Here is a 14,285-nt window from a genome sequence, read left to right as displayed (position 1 = left end):
TCCAGGCCCCCTCACCGCACAGAGGGGGTCCCAGACATAAATTGAGATGAGAAACAGACCGTCTCTACGGTCTTGGAGGAAACGCTTTACAAGAGTCCCGGCCACTGGGATTCCTGTCTCTGTACGTGAAAACCTAAGAGCTTCCAAGTCAGTGACTGATGGTGGTTGGTTGTCGGGAAGAGCCTCAGCCAGGAGCGAAACAGCTCACGTGTGGCAGACCGGGTGGGCAGTGCCGAATGAAAACCAGGGGCAGCGGAGGCCGGGAGAGGGGAGGGAGTGAGACCGGGTTTCCCCGTGGGCTGGCGCCGGGCCAAGCAGAAGGGCGAGCCCCGGAGAAGGCGAAGGCTCAGCATCAGACCCAGCGGTGGGAGGGGACACGGAGGGAAAGAGAGAAAGGGTGAGGGAGAAGACAGCGCAGCAGAGGCTCCAGAAGGAACAGTGGATCTGGGGCAGGGGTGGGGAGGTTGGGGTGGGGGCACGGGGGACCCGCCATGCAGGCCCGAGGTGCTCACGGCTCACGGGCTCCGCTCATGGGACCCCGGGCCTGTGGCTTGGAGAGCACCTCTTCATCCGCCTGCCTCTCCTCCACCTGGGGGTCCCCTCCCCGCCTCTCCCTGCTCTTCCTGACTGGCCGGCATGCCCTGTTCTCAGAGAGGCCCCACCAGGTGCTGCGGGCCGCTCCTAGGCACGCCTATCTCAAGTGAACTTGGCCTTTTTTGCTTTCGTGTTGCCTGGCGTCAGCCTCCCTCCCGGGAAAGTATGGTCCATGAGGTAGCGGCCAAGCCCCGCGCATCGCCCAGCTGCTCACAGCTGTCGACTTGCAGGGGCGCGTTCAGCAGCCCCAGACACATGCCGCCCGAGCTGGGCCCACGACTGACTCTCAGCAGCCCCGGGAGGGGCTCATGTCACGGACGAAAGGACGGAGGTGTGGAGGGGCCCGCGGCGTTGGCGGGGGACAGATCACAGCCGGCGGGGCTGGGTCGCGCCCCGTGTCCTCTCCTGCGCGCCACCTCCAAATGCCGCGGGAGAAACGCTTCCCGTGCTACAGCGCTTCTCCAAACATGTTGTTTTTCTCCGTTTTCATGCATTTTTATGAAACATTTCCAAATCAGGAAACATGGAAATATTTTTTAATAAGAAGAAAGAAAACATCGCACAGAGACACTGACTCAGACGGGTTTGCCAGGTGAGCCATCCCGTGCTCCATCTAGGAGCTGTTCAGAGAGGTCGCCGCGCTCCTCTCGGTGACGAAAGCGGCCTGTGCGTGAGGGCCCCGCCGTCCGCCGGAGAAGCCGGGGAACTTCTCAGCAGAACAAAGGGAGGCAGAGCCCAGGAAGAGGGCAGCGCCCACGGACAGGAGCTGAACTTGGCGTCCCTGCTCAGGCGTCCCCTCGCGGCCTGTTGAGAGAGGCACCCAGAGGTGGGACGCCAGCCCCCTGGCCTGCGTCTTCCACATTTGGCAAAAGCCTGTGGAGAAAACCGCCAGGGGACAGGTGCGTGTCCACACATCTGCGAGGAAAGTCCACACCAAGCTACGTCGACAGAGGGCAAGGGGCCACGTCCGCTGGGTGGGGAGTCGCAGCTGGCTGGTTGGCGACATAGTGCTTTTTGGTTGGGGGGTTCTCCCCTTTCAAAACTAACTGGAGACCCTGCACCCACGCCAGCAGCTCTTGGGGCTGCAAGTTAAGAGATTAGACTTGCCGTGGAAAGATCCGGGGCTACTGCCTTGATTACCAGGCAGAAGGGAGCATCACTCCTTTCCTAAATTCAAAGCCTACTGTTCAGAACTAGGCCACTGGCTCTCACGACAAAGCTGAGAGGTCGCAGCATTCACCCCGGCCTGGCATCCCAGCTGGTGGCCGAGCCGGCAGCCAGGGTCCCCGAGGCCGTTCATCTCACACTTCAAGACGTGTGTAGGGGAAATTGTTTTTAAGAAAAATGTGAACTCACCTGCAGCCCAGCACACGGCCCGCCAGCCACTCACCACCCGGCTGACCCCCACGTCGGGGCTCTCCCACCCCACTAGTGGCTCCCAGAACCCCCTCGGGACTCCAGACTGGGCAGCGATTCCCCCGAAGCTGGGGTCACACCCCCAGCCTTCTGAGGGTGTGCGCGGCTAGCTGAGGGGACTGGCGGCCTGGACAAAGGCAGGGGCAGGGCCGGGAGTGAAACCCAGGACTCACGAGAACGCCTCGTGGGAGCCAGAGCTTGTCTGGTTGCAAGGAGGGCCTGGTCCCTCCCATAGGGCCTGAGCAGGTGCCCATCACCTCGCCCCACCCGCCCCTGCCCACTGCCGCTCACGCTCTTCCCCAGGAAGCTGCTGTGACCAGTCACTCTCCTGAGCTTGTCGTGGCTTCAGGATAAAGTTGGGGCAAGAGGCCTGGTCCTGCAACCTGGTCCTGCTGTCTTGTGATGACGACAAGGAATCCTTTATTCATTCATCCACTCAACCAGCACTGACTGAGCGCTGGAAACACAGCAGCAAACCAAGTACCGAGCGAGGCTTATGTTCTAATGGGGGCCGGACAGTCAGTAAACACAGAACTAGCCCAGAGCCTATTGGGGGGGTGCGCGGCTGAGTCCCGGGATGGCGGGGCCGGGGGAGCGCAGGGGAGAGGGCCTTGGCGGGAGGGATTGGGGGAGGGTCTCTGGGTAAGAGGGGTGCAGGTGGGATGGGGGGCGAGTTCCAGGGGAGGGGTCTGTTTGGAGGGGCACGAGTGGGAGGGGTCCCAGGGGGAGGAGCCCGAGTGGGAGGGGCGAAGAGGCGGTGGTGCTCACAGAGAGGCAGAGTCACACTGGGTGTGTGTCCATCTGAGGCTGGCAAAGCCCTTCCACCCTGATTGCTCCCCACAGCCTCGTGACCTGGTCAGGGGAGACAGGACACTCCGCGTCCCTAAAGAGAAACACTCCGAGACGGTGAAGTGCTTTGTTCCAGGTCACAAACCCGTTAGGACTGGGAGGGCAGGCTTTGGCTCCAGATAGCGCGCTGGCTCTGCTGCGGCAAGGCCGGGCTTGCACGAGGTGGTGGTCGCCAACCGTGCTGGTGCGGCCGGGCGCTGCTCCACTCAGCCAGCCCCAGGAGTGCCTTTGGGCCTGTTGCGCAGTTCTCCCCTTTTACCGCCAGCAAAACTGAGGACAAGGTCATGCAGATACTAAGGAGCAAACCCAGATTTGAACCTACGCAGTCTGGTCCTCCAGAATGCCCCTGCATTCCAACCATGACCCCTAACAGCCTGAGGTGTCCCACACCGTGCAGGCAGAGCGTGGACAGGGCCAACGCTTGGCGGTCCGGGGCTAGGGGCAAAGAGCTCACTGTGGCTGGGAGGGGCGGGCGAGATTTGAGGTGGGTCTTGAAGCATCCCTTAGAAGGGTCAGTGAGGAAAGTGGCCGGCGTGATGGGAGCAAGAAAAGGGGTTTGCCCAAGGTGAGCATGTGGCAGAGAGGGCCGAACAGGAGGCCCGGAAAAGGATCCAAGAAGGACGGCCAGACCGGAGGAAGCCAGGACAGCCGGCTCCCGCCGGTGCCAAAGGAGTGGGGTTCTGAGAAGGGAGGCAGCTGCAGTATCAAAGCCCACCAGGAGGTCTAGTCAAGGATCCAAGGGGTCCCTATCACTGGAATTTCTGTTGGAGAACTTAAGTACAGGGTCCACAGCTCGGGGGGCGGCTCCGACTGTGTGAAGCTGACCATAACTGGAAGGTGAGGACAAGGCGGTGCACTTGGCTCGATCCCTAAAAGTCTCTAGCAAACAAACCAGACCCAGGATGAATGGCCATGAAATCACTAAGATCCATGTGGAAAGTCAGGTCACAGCTACTGGCAAGGAGCTGAGTTCTCTTCAATGGCGAGAACGGACTCCAAGTCCAAGGAACCCGGCAGCCAACGGAACTTTACCTAGAGATTCGCTGAAACGTGTTTCGCTGAAGTTCTGAAGCAAGCATCGCCTTCCCGTGGGGACAGGAAAAGCGACAAGCGGCCACAGTCATTCTACAGATACTTAACTGAGCACCTGTTCCGCTTTAGGCTCTGGGAAGGTATGTAGAAAAGGCTACAGAGGGGAGTATAAAGGAACCACAGGGGTTGACATGCAGGCTGATGGAACAGAAGAGAGAGCCCAGAAATTGTGTCACTTCTGTGTAAAATCCACAGGGCAGGGGTGGGGGTGGGGGGACACTGCTCGTTGTACAGGCCAAGGATGACTGGTTACCCACTCGCGGGAAAGGAAGGCACATCCCTACTTCACACCGTACACAAAATCACTTCCTGGTGAATTAAGACTTACGTGTGAAAGGCAACAGTTAGAAACATTTGAAAGTCTCGTATCTGCAGGCAGGCAAGTGTTTCTTTAAAAATAATACGTCTCTGGTTACGAGTGACCAGGATGATGAATTCAGCCGCAGAAGAACTTAGAACGTCTGTTCATCAAATATACTACAAAGAAAATAAAAAGACAGGCACAAACTGGAAAAAGAATTTTCAACACAAAAACTGACGAAGTTCTTATCTAGAGTATAAAAAGGACTCTTAGAACCAATAAGAAAAAGAGACAAAAACAAAGCAAAGGAAAAATGGACAAAAGTCAGGATCGGTACTTCAGAGAAGAGAAGTAAGACCATCGACATATGAAGGGTCCTCAAGCTTTCGTCAGAGAAACGCCGTAAAACGGGAGCGTTTACCCGCGGGTTTGGCCGAACGTGTCCGTGACAGAGGCGGTGAGTGTTGGTGACGACATGGAGCGACAGGAACTGCAGTCCCTGCTGGTGGCAGCCGGGCTGCGGGCCCCTCCCCAGGCTCCGGAGGGGGGCTCTGCCTCGGGGCTCACTCGCGGGCTGGGGCCCGGCTGGGGCCGCTCGCCACCCGGGCCTCTCCAGGGGTCAGTCGGGCGGGGCGCGTGGCTTCTCCCGAGCTGGAGATCACCCGAGACGGGGACTGCCCTGTTCTTGCGGCGGGACTTCAGAGGTGACAGCTCATCACCTCCGCCGCGTGTTAGAGACAAGCCGCCAGGTCCCGGCCCTCAGGAGGGCGGGTTTACAGACCCATGTGCGGGAGGAGGAGGAGGACCTCTGGGGACCCGGCTCCTGGAGTGTGGCTTCATGTTTATGGCACTCGGGGACAGGCCAAGCACCACCAGACGCCATTCGGGCGTGCCCACCTGTGTGGGAAGGCCGCGGGGAGCGTGAGCTCGGGGACACGGAGCCCGGGCGGAGAGAGCGCCGCGGGCCCTTCCGTGGGTGGCCGGCGCGGGAGCTTGGGCGGCCACGCGTCTTCGTGTCTATGCTTCATAACTGAGTTTTGCATGACGTGCATTTTTGTTTTTTTTCTCCTCGGCTTGGTTTTACGTCGGCTGTCACAGAAGTTCCTCGAGGTCGCACTGCCGAGTCCGTGGCTCGTGCCCGTTCCTCCCCCTTGCCCTTCTCCAGAGGGAGCTCTCTGCTGCCTCCTGCTCAGTGCGGCCCCTGGTGACCTCCCTGTGTCTAAGTGACACGCGTGTGCTGCTGGTTTTCAAAACTTCTGTTTTGGTGCCATCGGTCGCTTCGCACGTGGGAGGTGAGGATGTGGCCCCCTGCCCGCCCCTACCCCCGGGCCTCCTGCCACTGTCACCAGCCTCCCCTAACCCCGGTTGGCCGTCACCTCCCAGCACCATGTGCTCGACTCTGTTCATCGCTGTGCCTGCGGGAGAGAACGGGGACCCTGTCCTGCAGATCTTGTTTGCTCCGGACAAAGCCCCGCGTCAGCTCACGTGCTCAACGCTTCTGTGCATTTGTCCCTAATTCAGCTCCACGTTCTGGCCGTGGTCCAGCCTGTTCTCAGGACTTTCAGGCATATTCAATTTTCTATCCATTTTGTCTTCTTGGAGAAATGTCCCCCAGGTCCCCTGACCTGCTCTAGCCTGGCACTTGGCCGACATCCAAGGACCACTGGGACCCGTCCCTCTGGTTCCCATCTCCCTCCTGTACCCCTGGGCCACTGCCCCCCTAGGCCCCATCCCCCTGGGCCCTCCCCCTCCCTCAGTCCCTCACCTGCCCTCCCTCCCTCCTCTTCTTTCTCTCCTCCCTCCCTCGCTGGCTCAGGAAGCCCCATAGCACCTCTCCTTCCCCCTGGTATTCTGAAATTTCAGAGTAATGTGCCTCAGTGTGAGTCTTTTCATCCACTGCACTGGGGACAGGGGGCCCTTGATCTAGAAACTTATGTCCTTTAGTTCTGAAAATTTTTGTTAATGATTTCTTTAATGATTACTTCTCTCCTCCTCCTCCTTTTTTCCAATTCTCTTTCTGAAACCATTATCATTTGAATTGGTAGATGGGTTCAGTGATATGCTCATGTTTTCTTCTCTGCCTTTGGGAGACCCCCTCCATTGACCCCCAGTCCTTCCAGAAAGACCCCCTTGTCCGGCATCACCTCGCATCTCCTGGGGCCACTGTTGTCTCTCTCACAGTGTTGGTTCTGGACAGGGTCACGCCATGCGCTGCTCCCTGCCAACGGTCTGCACGGGGTCTGGAGCCCGTTTCTTTGTTTAACCGACTCAGTCTGCATCTTTCGCATTAGAGACTCTCCGCAGGTCTCTGGGACCCCAAGTCTTCCAAGTGTCACATGACCGCCCGTACCTGTCATTTGTTTTGTAATATTAAAAAATGAAAAATGAGAAATTAACAACTATAATAACTATCCTCAAAAAGAAAGACACCTTTTCCTCCCTGGTCCTTAAAGAAAAAGATGGTTCTCTGAAAAGTTCTCTGTTGAAGAAAATGGCATGACGTGAACGTGTGATTGTGGCACGTGGAAACCACTGTAAAATTGTTAGTAGTTTTGGAAACAGCTTCTCCTCTCCAGTCCCACAGCCCGTCGCCTCCCGCGCAGTGAGCCCCACGCCTCTGTCCCCATGACACGGGACACTGGGTGTCTTCGTGCCCACCCCCCAGAGGGGACAGCCCTCGGGTCTGAGAAGTGAGCAGTGAGTGGCACCCCGAGAACAGCTCTTATCCCCACGCTCACGATGACCGCCGGCGAGGTTGTGTGTGTGAGCGAGAGGGAAGCTCCTGGAAAGGGATCCCGAGCGATGAAACAGTAAATGGGGCGCCAGGGTGACGACAAGGCGCCTGCCCGTTGCTGACACCCCTGAGCTCTCCTTTCATCCTCTCGGAGGCTGCTCACGTGGGGCCGCTGAGCCCCAGGGACCCTAGGTTAAGCCTCGGGTTTGCAAGGAGAGGGACACTGTGCGGACCGCGCGCAGCAGGACCAGGAATGCGGGCAGAGACAGGCCACGGATTCGTCCCGGAGCCGTGGTCGGCGGCCGCCTGGGTCCCCTGCGGCTCCCCATCACTTCTCGGGTACCTGCAGATGTTCCAGCAGGTCCGTGTGGGGCCCGCCCGCCATCACCGCTGCTGCAGCCGGCTGGGACGAGCCTTCCCCGATACCCAGTGTCCCGTGTCCGTTCTGTGTCACGAATTGGCAGTGGCTCCTTCCTCCCCATATCAGGCAGCTCTGCAAGCATGGACGCCTCTTCGCTCCCCGGTCGGCACCCGCCTCCCCTGTCTCTCAGTAGATGCTTCCCGGATGGAGGCACCTGCCCTCGACAGCGACCGGACGGCCCGCGTGCTGGGGTGGGCTCTGGGCGGGCGGTGAGGCGCTGTGCAGGTGAGGCCCGGGGGGTCCAGTCCTAGCAGCAGGTAAGTTTGGTCACTTATCCGCAGGCTGGAGCCCCTTGAAGGGGAACTGGGGCTTGAAGCCGGGTGAGCAGAGCCGAAGGCCACAGGCTCACGTCCTCTGTCCTGTGCCCCAACCTTGCCGTCTGCAGACCTGACGGGAGACGTCTTCAGGACGAGCTGGTGACCCACATTTGGGTCCGTGTTGTGGGCTTGCCGTGTGGGGCTGTCTGTACGTGCGCCCCCACAGTCCGCCTGCCCGAGTCTGGCCGCTTCACAGACCCCAAAGCCCACCCCTCCCCCGTAGGATTCCACACTGCAGCTCGGTGCAGGCCCCAGAGCGGGGGTCTGCCCCCGCGCCCCCCCCGCCCCAGAGCAGCGCACAGGAATGGAAGGGACAGGGGCCGAGGGGAGGGGAGGGGTGGCACCTGGCACGGAGCAGGGCACCCTCTGTCCTGGGGATCCAGGTGGCAGCACCAGCTGGTACCACTCCTGCGGGGCGTGACGGGCACGCGCAGGTGGGGCGGCAGCCAGAGGGCGGGTGGGCGTCCTGGAGACCGGGACGTGCAGGCCCCGCGCGGACGGCTTCGGAAGGCTAAAGCGCACGTCTCTGCTTGCTGGTCCAGGCGCTGGGCTGGGGCCGGACAGCCCATCGCCAGTGCTCGCCCTGGAATCGGTGCGGCTGGTGGGCGAGAAGACTGTCGCCTGCTTCGCGCGTGGCCGCCTCCCCTCTGTGGTGTGGGGTCGGGCGGATCCTGTTGGCAAACATTCAGAGAAGGGACCCACCTTCATCTGCCCTTCCGCCCCAGGGGGCCAACCCGCCCACCTGCCACACGCAAGCCCAGCCCCAGGCTTTCACCAGGGCGTTCCCTCTGCCTGAGACCCCACCTCCCAGCTGCCTGGCAACCGGCCCCCATCTAGGCTGCCCAGCCTGCCCGCGAGCGCATCGAGGGCGCTGCCCTTTCCTCCTGGAGAGGTGCCTTGCCCACCCGCTTCTGCGCATGTCTGCCTCCTCGCCAGCCCTCCCCGCGCTGCGAGCCCCAGGGGCAGGGGCTGTATCTGGATGGCAGCAGGGTCTCTGTATGGCGGCATTGGCACGGAGCCTAGCACTCAGCGGGCTAGGTGTCTGGGGTGAGAGGAGGCAGGGAAAGGACACCCTGGGCAGTGAACGGGGGCAGTACCGTTCCGGTGGGCACCTCCCCAGGCGGGCAGCCCAGAGCCCCGTCCAGCTCGGCAGGGAGATGCCAGCGCCCCCACAAACGGCCCAAGAGCCCCCACGGCGACAGCCTCCCTCTCCGCCCTGGGCAGGTGCCCCCTCTCTGGGATCCCTCAGCATTCTTACAGGAAACTGCTAGAGGTGTTGGTGACTTATTTTTTACATTCTCCGTTCTGGGGACTGTGATTTGTGATCAGTCACATCTACGCACACTCAGGCGGTCGCTAGGAAAAGAACTTTATTCCCGCACGATTTCACCCAGAGCTGTTTGAGCAGTGCGGAGAGGCTCTGGCCTGTGCAGCCCGGCAGGGAGCGGGAGCCGGGTGGGGGAGGTGCTCACCACGATGCCGGTGGGCAGACAGACGCCTTTCCCTGAGAGGGCGTCCGCGGCGTGGAGCTCCTCTGGGGCGAGCCGGCGGTGGGCGGGGGCCCGGGCCGCATCAGGCACTGGGTGGGCAGAGTCGTGGCGCCTTCAGTCCCTGGCACCTGCCGTCTCCACCTTGGCAAAGACCTGATTCCTTCCCAGTCCGGGTGCGCCCACAGCCGCTACCCCAGGGCCTGCGGTTCCGTCCACTGAGCCCTGTCTCTCCCTCGGCAGGTACCATGACCAGCAGGACGTGACCAGTAACTTCCTGGGCGCCATGTGGCTCATCTCCATCACCTTCCTGTCCATCGGCTATGGGGACATGGTGCCCCACACGTACTGTGGGAAAGGCGTCTGTCTGCTCACCGGCATCATGGTGAGTACCTCCCCCACCCGGCTCCCGCTCCCTGCCGGGCTGCACAGGCCAGAGCCTTCCCGGCAGCTCACGGGGTCGCCGGCAGGTTCCGCACGCTCGCACCGCGCGGTGGGGAGAGCAGGTGCTTCTCCCGGGTGTGCCTTCCTTTCCTAAAACAGGAATCCTCCCCGGGTCTGGATAGTTAATGGCCTCTTCAGGGCCCCCCAGGACGGGCTAGGCAACACTGGCCTGTCTAACCCTGCACCCCCACATCCCCCCCCCCCCCCCCGTGTAAGCGCCTCACAGTTAGCCTCAGGGCTTGCACTGGCCCGTCCCCTCCTGCCCTGGGGCCCCACAGACTTAGGTCTGAGAAAGCTAAGCTGCACGTCCCTGCAGGGGTGATGAGCAGGGCCCTGGGCCTGGAGCTGCTGGTAGAGCAGGGACGAAGGCCTGCCCTGTGCTCCCGACGGGCTGCCTGGCGGTGAGGGTGGGCACCAACGCCGTCTCCAGCGAGGAGCCACGGGCGGCCGCGCCCACCGCCTCTCCTGCGCCGGCCCGATGACACAAGGCTGGGCCTTGCTGTCCGTACGACAGCCACCCCCCTGGGGACCCCGAGGCCCAGAGGGGAACGTCCTCGGTGAAGCCAGGGGTGGCTGGGGTAGGGTGTGGGGGCTCACAGGCCCTCCGCTCAGCTCTAGGTACCCCGTGGGTGTCACAGTCCCCCCAGGGGAGTCCCTCCACCACCCGTACACTTGGGTGAAAGTCTTTGCTGTTGGTGCCCCTCAGGTTTTCCCTCGGGGAGGGAACCGTTCCTTTCCGCAGCAAAAAGGGCACTAAATTCTACCTTGGGGGGCTTGTCCCCCACCCTACCCCTGCAGCCTGGGGCCCTTCTGGCACTGACCTCAGGGACAAGGCCGGAGTGTGGGCCCCTCAGAGCCGAGGAGGCCCTAGGGTCGGGGCCGCAGCAGGAAGGCCCAGCCCTGCCGTCTCCTGCTGGGACACAGCTGTGCTGTCTGCCCCCTGACGGTCCCCCATGAAGCCAGTGGGGCGGGAACAGCAGCCAAGCGGTGGGCGGTGGGGCCGGGTCGCGTTGGGCGGGCGGAAGGCCTCAGCACAAAGGCTTCTGGCGTCAGGAGCGTCAGGAGCGGCCTGTCTGGCAGGGCTCCAGCAGCCACCAGGAACCGGGCAATGACCCTTCCAGAAAGTCGTGAAATGCCGCCCCGAGGCCAAAGTCCGCCTGTCTCAGCGGCTCCCGGGCAGGCTCTGTGGCTGGGGCGGCTCTCAGGCCGGACAGCGGATGAGCCCCGCGGGGAGCACAACCCCTCGGCTCCGAGCTGTGCCCCCGAGTCTGCTCCGTCTCTGGCCTCTGGGCCTGTGCTCCGACAGAGCCTCGGGCAGGCGGGACCGGCCCCACCCCTGCTCCCTGGGGCGGTCCCAGCTCCGGGTTTGCACCTGCTCCCCCGGTGGCCGGGGCTGTTCTCCCGGCATGAGCCGTGGCCACAGCGAGAGGACGCACCCGGAGAGGCCTACCCCTCGCGCGCTAGGAACACAGCACAGGCCCTCGTCTTCTCTTTCGCCTAAAATGCGCGCCTCACCTCTCCGTTTTCAGGGGCCGCATGTTCACTGTCGGGGTTTTCGCCCACATCTGGGTGCACGACCCCCTCGGGGCGGCCCCAATGAAGAACCTGGTGGCGTCTGTCTTCCTCCCTCCCTCTCTCTCTCTTTCTTTCAAGATTTTATCTATTTATTTGACAGAGAGGGACACAGCGAGAGGGAACACAAGCAGGGGGAGTGGGAGAGGGAGAAGCAGGCTTCCCGCGGAGCAGGGAGCCGGATGAGGGGCTCGATCCCAGGACCCCAGGTCCGTGACTTGAGCTGAAGGCAGCGCCCCTGGTGGCATTTTTCTAACAAACGCGACTCTTCTCGCTGAGTCATTCTTGCCTGGGTTTCGGGGAGCCGCCCTCCCCCCGCCCCCTCCCCCGCCTCCCGCCGCCGCCCCTCGAGCTCACAGCCAAGCCCGCACTCCAGGTAGGGCTCCCCGCGCGGTTGCCATGGACACCGCGGCCGGCTCGGCCGCCCGCGGGGAGGGAAGGATCTGTGTGCGGAGCTGTAAATATCTTAATCATTGTTTTCTCCCGGCGGTCCCAGAAACGGTGTAATTATCCACCATTAGGCAGGGGTTGGGATCGTCTGAGCGACCTGACGTTGTTGGCCCAGACCTGGTGTGTCCGAGGGGTTTCGGCCACAGAAGCCGATTGGTCAAAACACGCATCTTTCCCGGAAGAATGTCATGACGTCGGCGACAGAGAAAGCTGTCGATACTCAGCCTCCAGAGCGGGACGTGGCCACACCCTTCGGCCGGCGTGGAGGTTTTCCTGCTCCGCATCTGGGGGCTCATGGGGTCTCCAGGACCACCTGCTGGGAGCCCCATGTCAGGACGGCTAAGCCGCACCCGCTCCACGGACCCTCCCTGAGCTGGGGACAAACAGACAAGAGCTGCTGGCTGTGTGCGGGGGGAGCCCAAGCCCCCTACCTGCCGCCCCCCACCACCGCCTCAGGAGAGATGCTCTCTGGGCTGCAAAGGGAACGTGGGGGCAGGGTCTGAGTCGCTGTTCGGAGGCTCAGCAGGACGTGTGCTTCCAGGCAGGGTGAGAAGACCAGCTTCTCCCTGAAACAACTGCTTTCAGACCAGTCCTTACGTGGAGCCTGTGGGAGAAACAGAATCCTGCGTGAAACCCAGGCCCCATCTCGGATGCTGGAGAGGAGGGAGGACTGGTGGGGAGGATCATGCCTACAGAGGCCACTCCTTCCTCCACCCACCCCCATGCTCCTGCTCTCGGAGAACCTGGTCTAGGGGCACCCCGCCCGTCCTGGCCAGAGGAGACCCAGGAGCCCAGCTGCTGTGGACTGTGACTCAGGACTGGGCACATTTGAAGGCAAACGTCCGAGTCATGGAAGTCATGCCAGTAGCTGCTTACCCTCCTCTGTCCTGCGCCGGCTGGCAGGAGCGCGCCAAGGCCTGTGTGCCAGGCTCCTACAGCCTCCCCAGGCCGGGACGCACCCTCCCCACAGGGGTCCCCCTGACCCCGAGGAACGCAGGTGACCAACAGACCACTTACAAGAGAGCTCAGGAGGAGGGGCGGGCTCCGGTAACGTACCCAGCAGAGAGCCAAAATGGACATGACCTTCTTTTTTCTTTTTTGAAGACTTATTTATTTATTTTAGTGAGAGAGGGAAGCAGAGAGTCTCCAGCAGACTCCCGGGGAGCGCGGAGCCCGGCTGGGGCTCGGTCTCACCACCTGAGATCAGGACCTGAGCCAAAATCAAGCTATTCAACCAGCAGAGCCGCCAGGCGCCCCTGGACCATTACCCTCTGACTCAGCTCCTGCTTCCCTGTTCCTCCTGCCTTCCTGGCTCAACCCTGTCACCCAGCCTTTCCCTCCTCCCCGGCTCCAGCCCAGCTGGAGTGTCCCCTGTCTGGTGTCTGCTCCAGTGCGCTCCCTGTACCCCTCCCTGCTCCCGTCTCCCCGTCTCTCTCACACACTGTGCAGAGGACCTGCAATCTGACTGTGGCCACTCACCGCTTGCTGGAGGTTGCCCAGGTCTGACCCCGTCTTCGCAAAGTCGCTTCTTAATGGAAATGACCAAGTGAGGCTTCATTGTGGGCGACTTCTCAAATTACATCCAGCCGATGGATTTTCTAAAAGAAAAATAAAGTTGAGAGTATTCCTTGTATCTGTTCAGGTTAGACTTTACGGTTAAGAACCCAGTGCCCCCCAGAGAATTAGCCAAGAGGGAGTCTTGGCATCTTTAAGTCGAAGGAAATTGGAAACATAATCCTGTCCACCCTCCCGTCTCCATGCAGAAATTTATCTTAATCGTACAAAATAGGTGGTTCCTTCGTTAAAACACCGGCTTCCAGTTAGAGGCCCCCTGCACTCGCCGGCTGGGCTGGGAGCCACGGCGGGGGCCAGGGACCCTCTCCCGGACCCTGGAGGTCCAGGCTGGTGCGTGACTGCTCATTTGATGGGGTCCCCAGAGCGGCGTGACGAGTGGGGGCCGGCTTGTAGGGGCGACTGAAGTGAGCTCTGCTTTCCTGGCCCCGGGGAGGCGAGGGAGACACCTCATTTTTAACACTACGATGCGTCCCTCTGTTCGGGCTTGGAACTCCACACGGGGGAGAGGGACCGTCCTCCATCTGGTTGAGGGGAGTGGAGTGCTCCCCTTCCCGCGGAACAGGGCCTCTAAGCCATGTGCTGCTTTCGGAGGCCAAAGTCAGTGACAGCTACGGCCCAGGCTGTCCAGTGTCCCCATGCAGATCTCCTGAGAGTTGGGCCTGGTTTTCCGCGAGACGCAGATGCCAGGAAAACACAGCTGTCCCCAAGCAAGCAAGAAGGCAGAGGGCAGAGAGGGGCTGCTGACACGGACGCAGTCCTTTCCAGCTTGCTGTGCTGGGAGTGGGTGGTGGACCCCAGTACCGGGAAGCGGGAGATCATTCGGAGGGCTGGCTCAGGAGCTGGGGGGAGGGCGTGCCCCCTTCAGCCGGAGCTCACACCGGCCAGCCTCACCTGCCGCCACCCGCTCTCCCCCAGGGCAGACCGTGTTCCTTTGAAAACGTGCGTCTGGGTGGGTTGCTAAGCCCTTCTGGTAGGCTGAGGTCTGGTTGGCTGACGTCTGCGAGACCGATGAGCGGGAAATGTCATGGACGAA

General features: G+C 61.6%; 1 protein-coding gene across 2 annotated transcripts in view; it reads left to right on the top strand.

Moving 5' to 3' along the window:
* Positions 1 to 14,285, top strand: part of LOC111138935 (potassium calcium-activated channel subfamily N member 3) — a 186,362-nt gene that overhangs the window by 89,692 nt on the left and 82,385 nt on the right. Inside the window, exon 4 of one of the 2 annotated variants that reach the window (XM_022490944.1) lies at positions 9,455 to 9,596. The exons of the other annotated variant lie outside the window; for it this stretch is intronic. Coding sequence (XP_022346652.1) covers positions 9,455 to 9,596 — 142 coding nt within the window. The remainder of the gene's footprint in view (positions 1 to 9,454; positions 9,597 to 14,285) is intronic. 2 annotated transcript variants of the gene reach the window in all.

Source organism: Enhydra lutris, unplaced genomic scaffold (assembly GCF_002288905.1).
Source record: "Enhydra lutris kenyoni isolate GAN:26980312 unplaced genomic scaffold, ASM228890v2 scaffoldscaffold94, whole genome shotgun sequence".
Classification (NCBI taxonomy): domain Eukaryota; kingdom Metazoa; phylum Chordata; class Mammalia; order Carnivora; family Mustelidae; genus Enhydra; species Enhydra lutris.
Note: the sequence above shows the minus strand (reverse complement) of the source record. Positions and strands in the feature narration are given on the sequence as shown.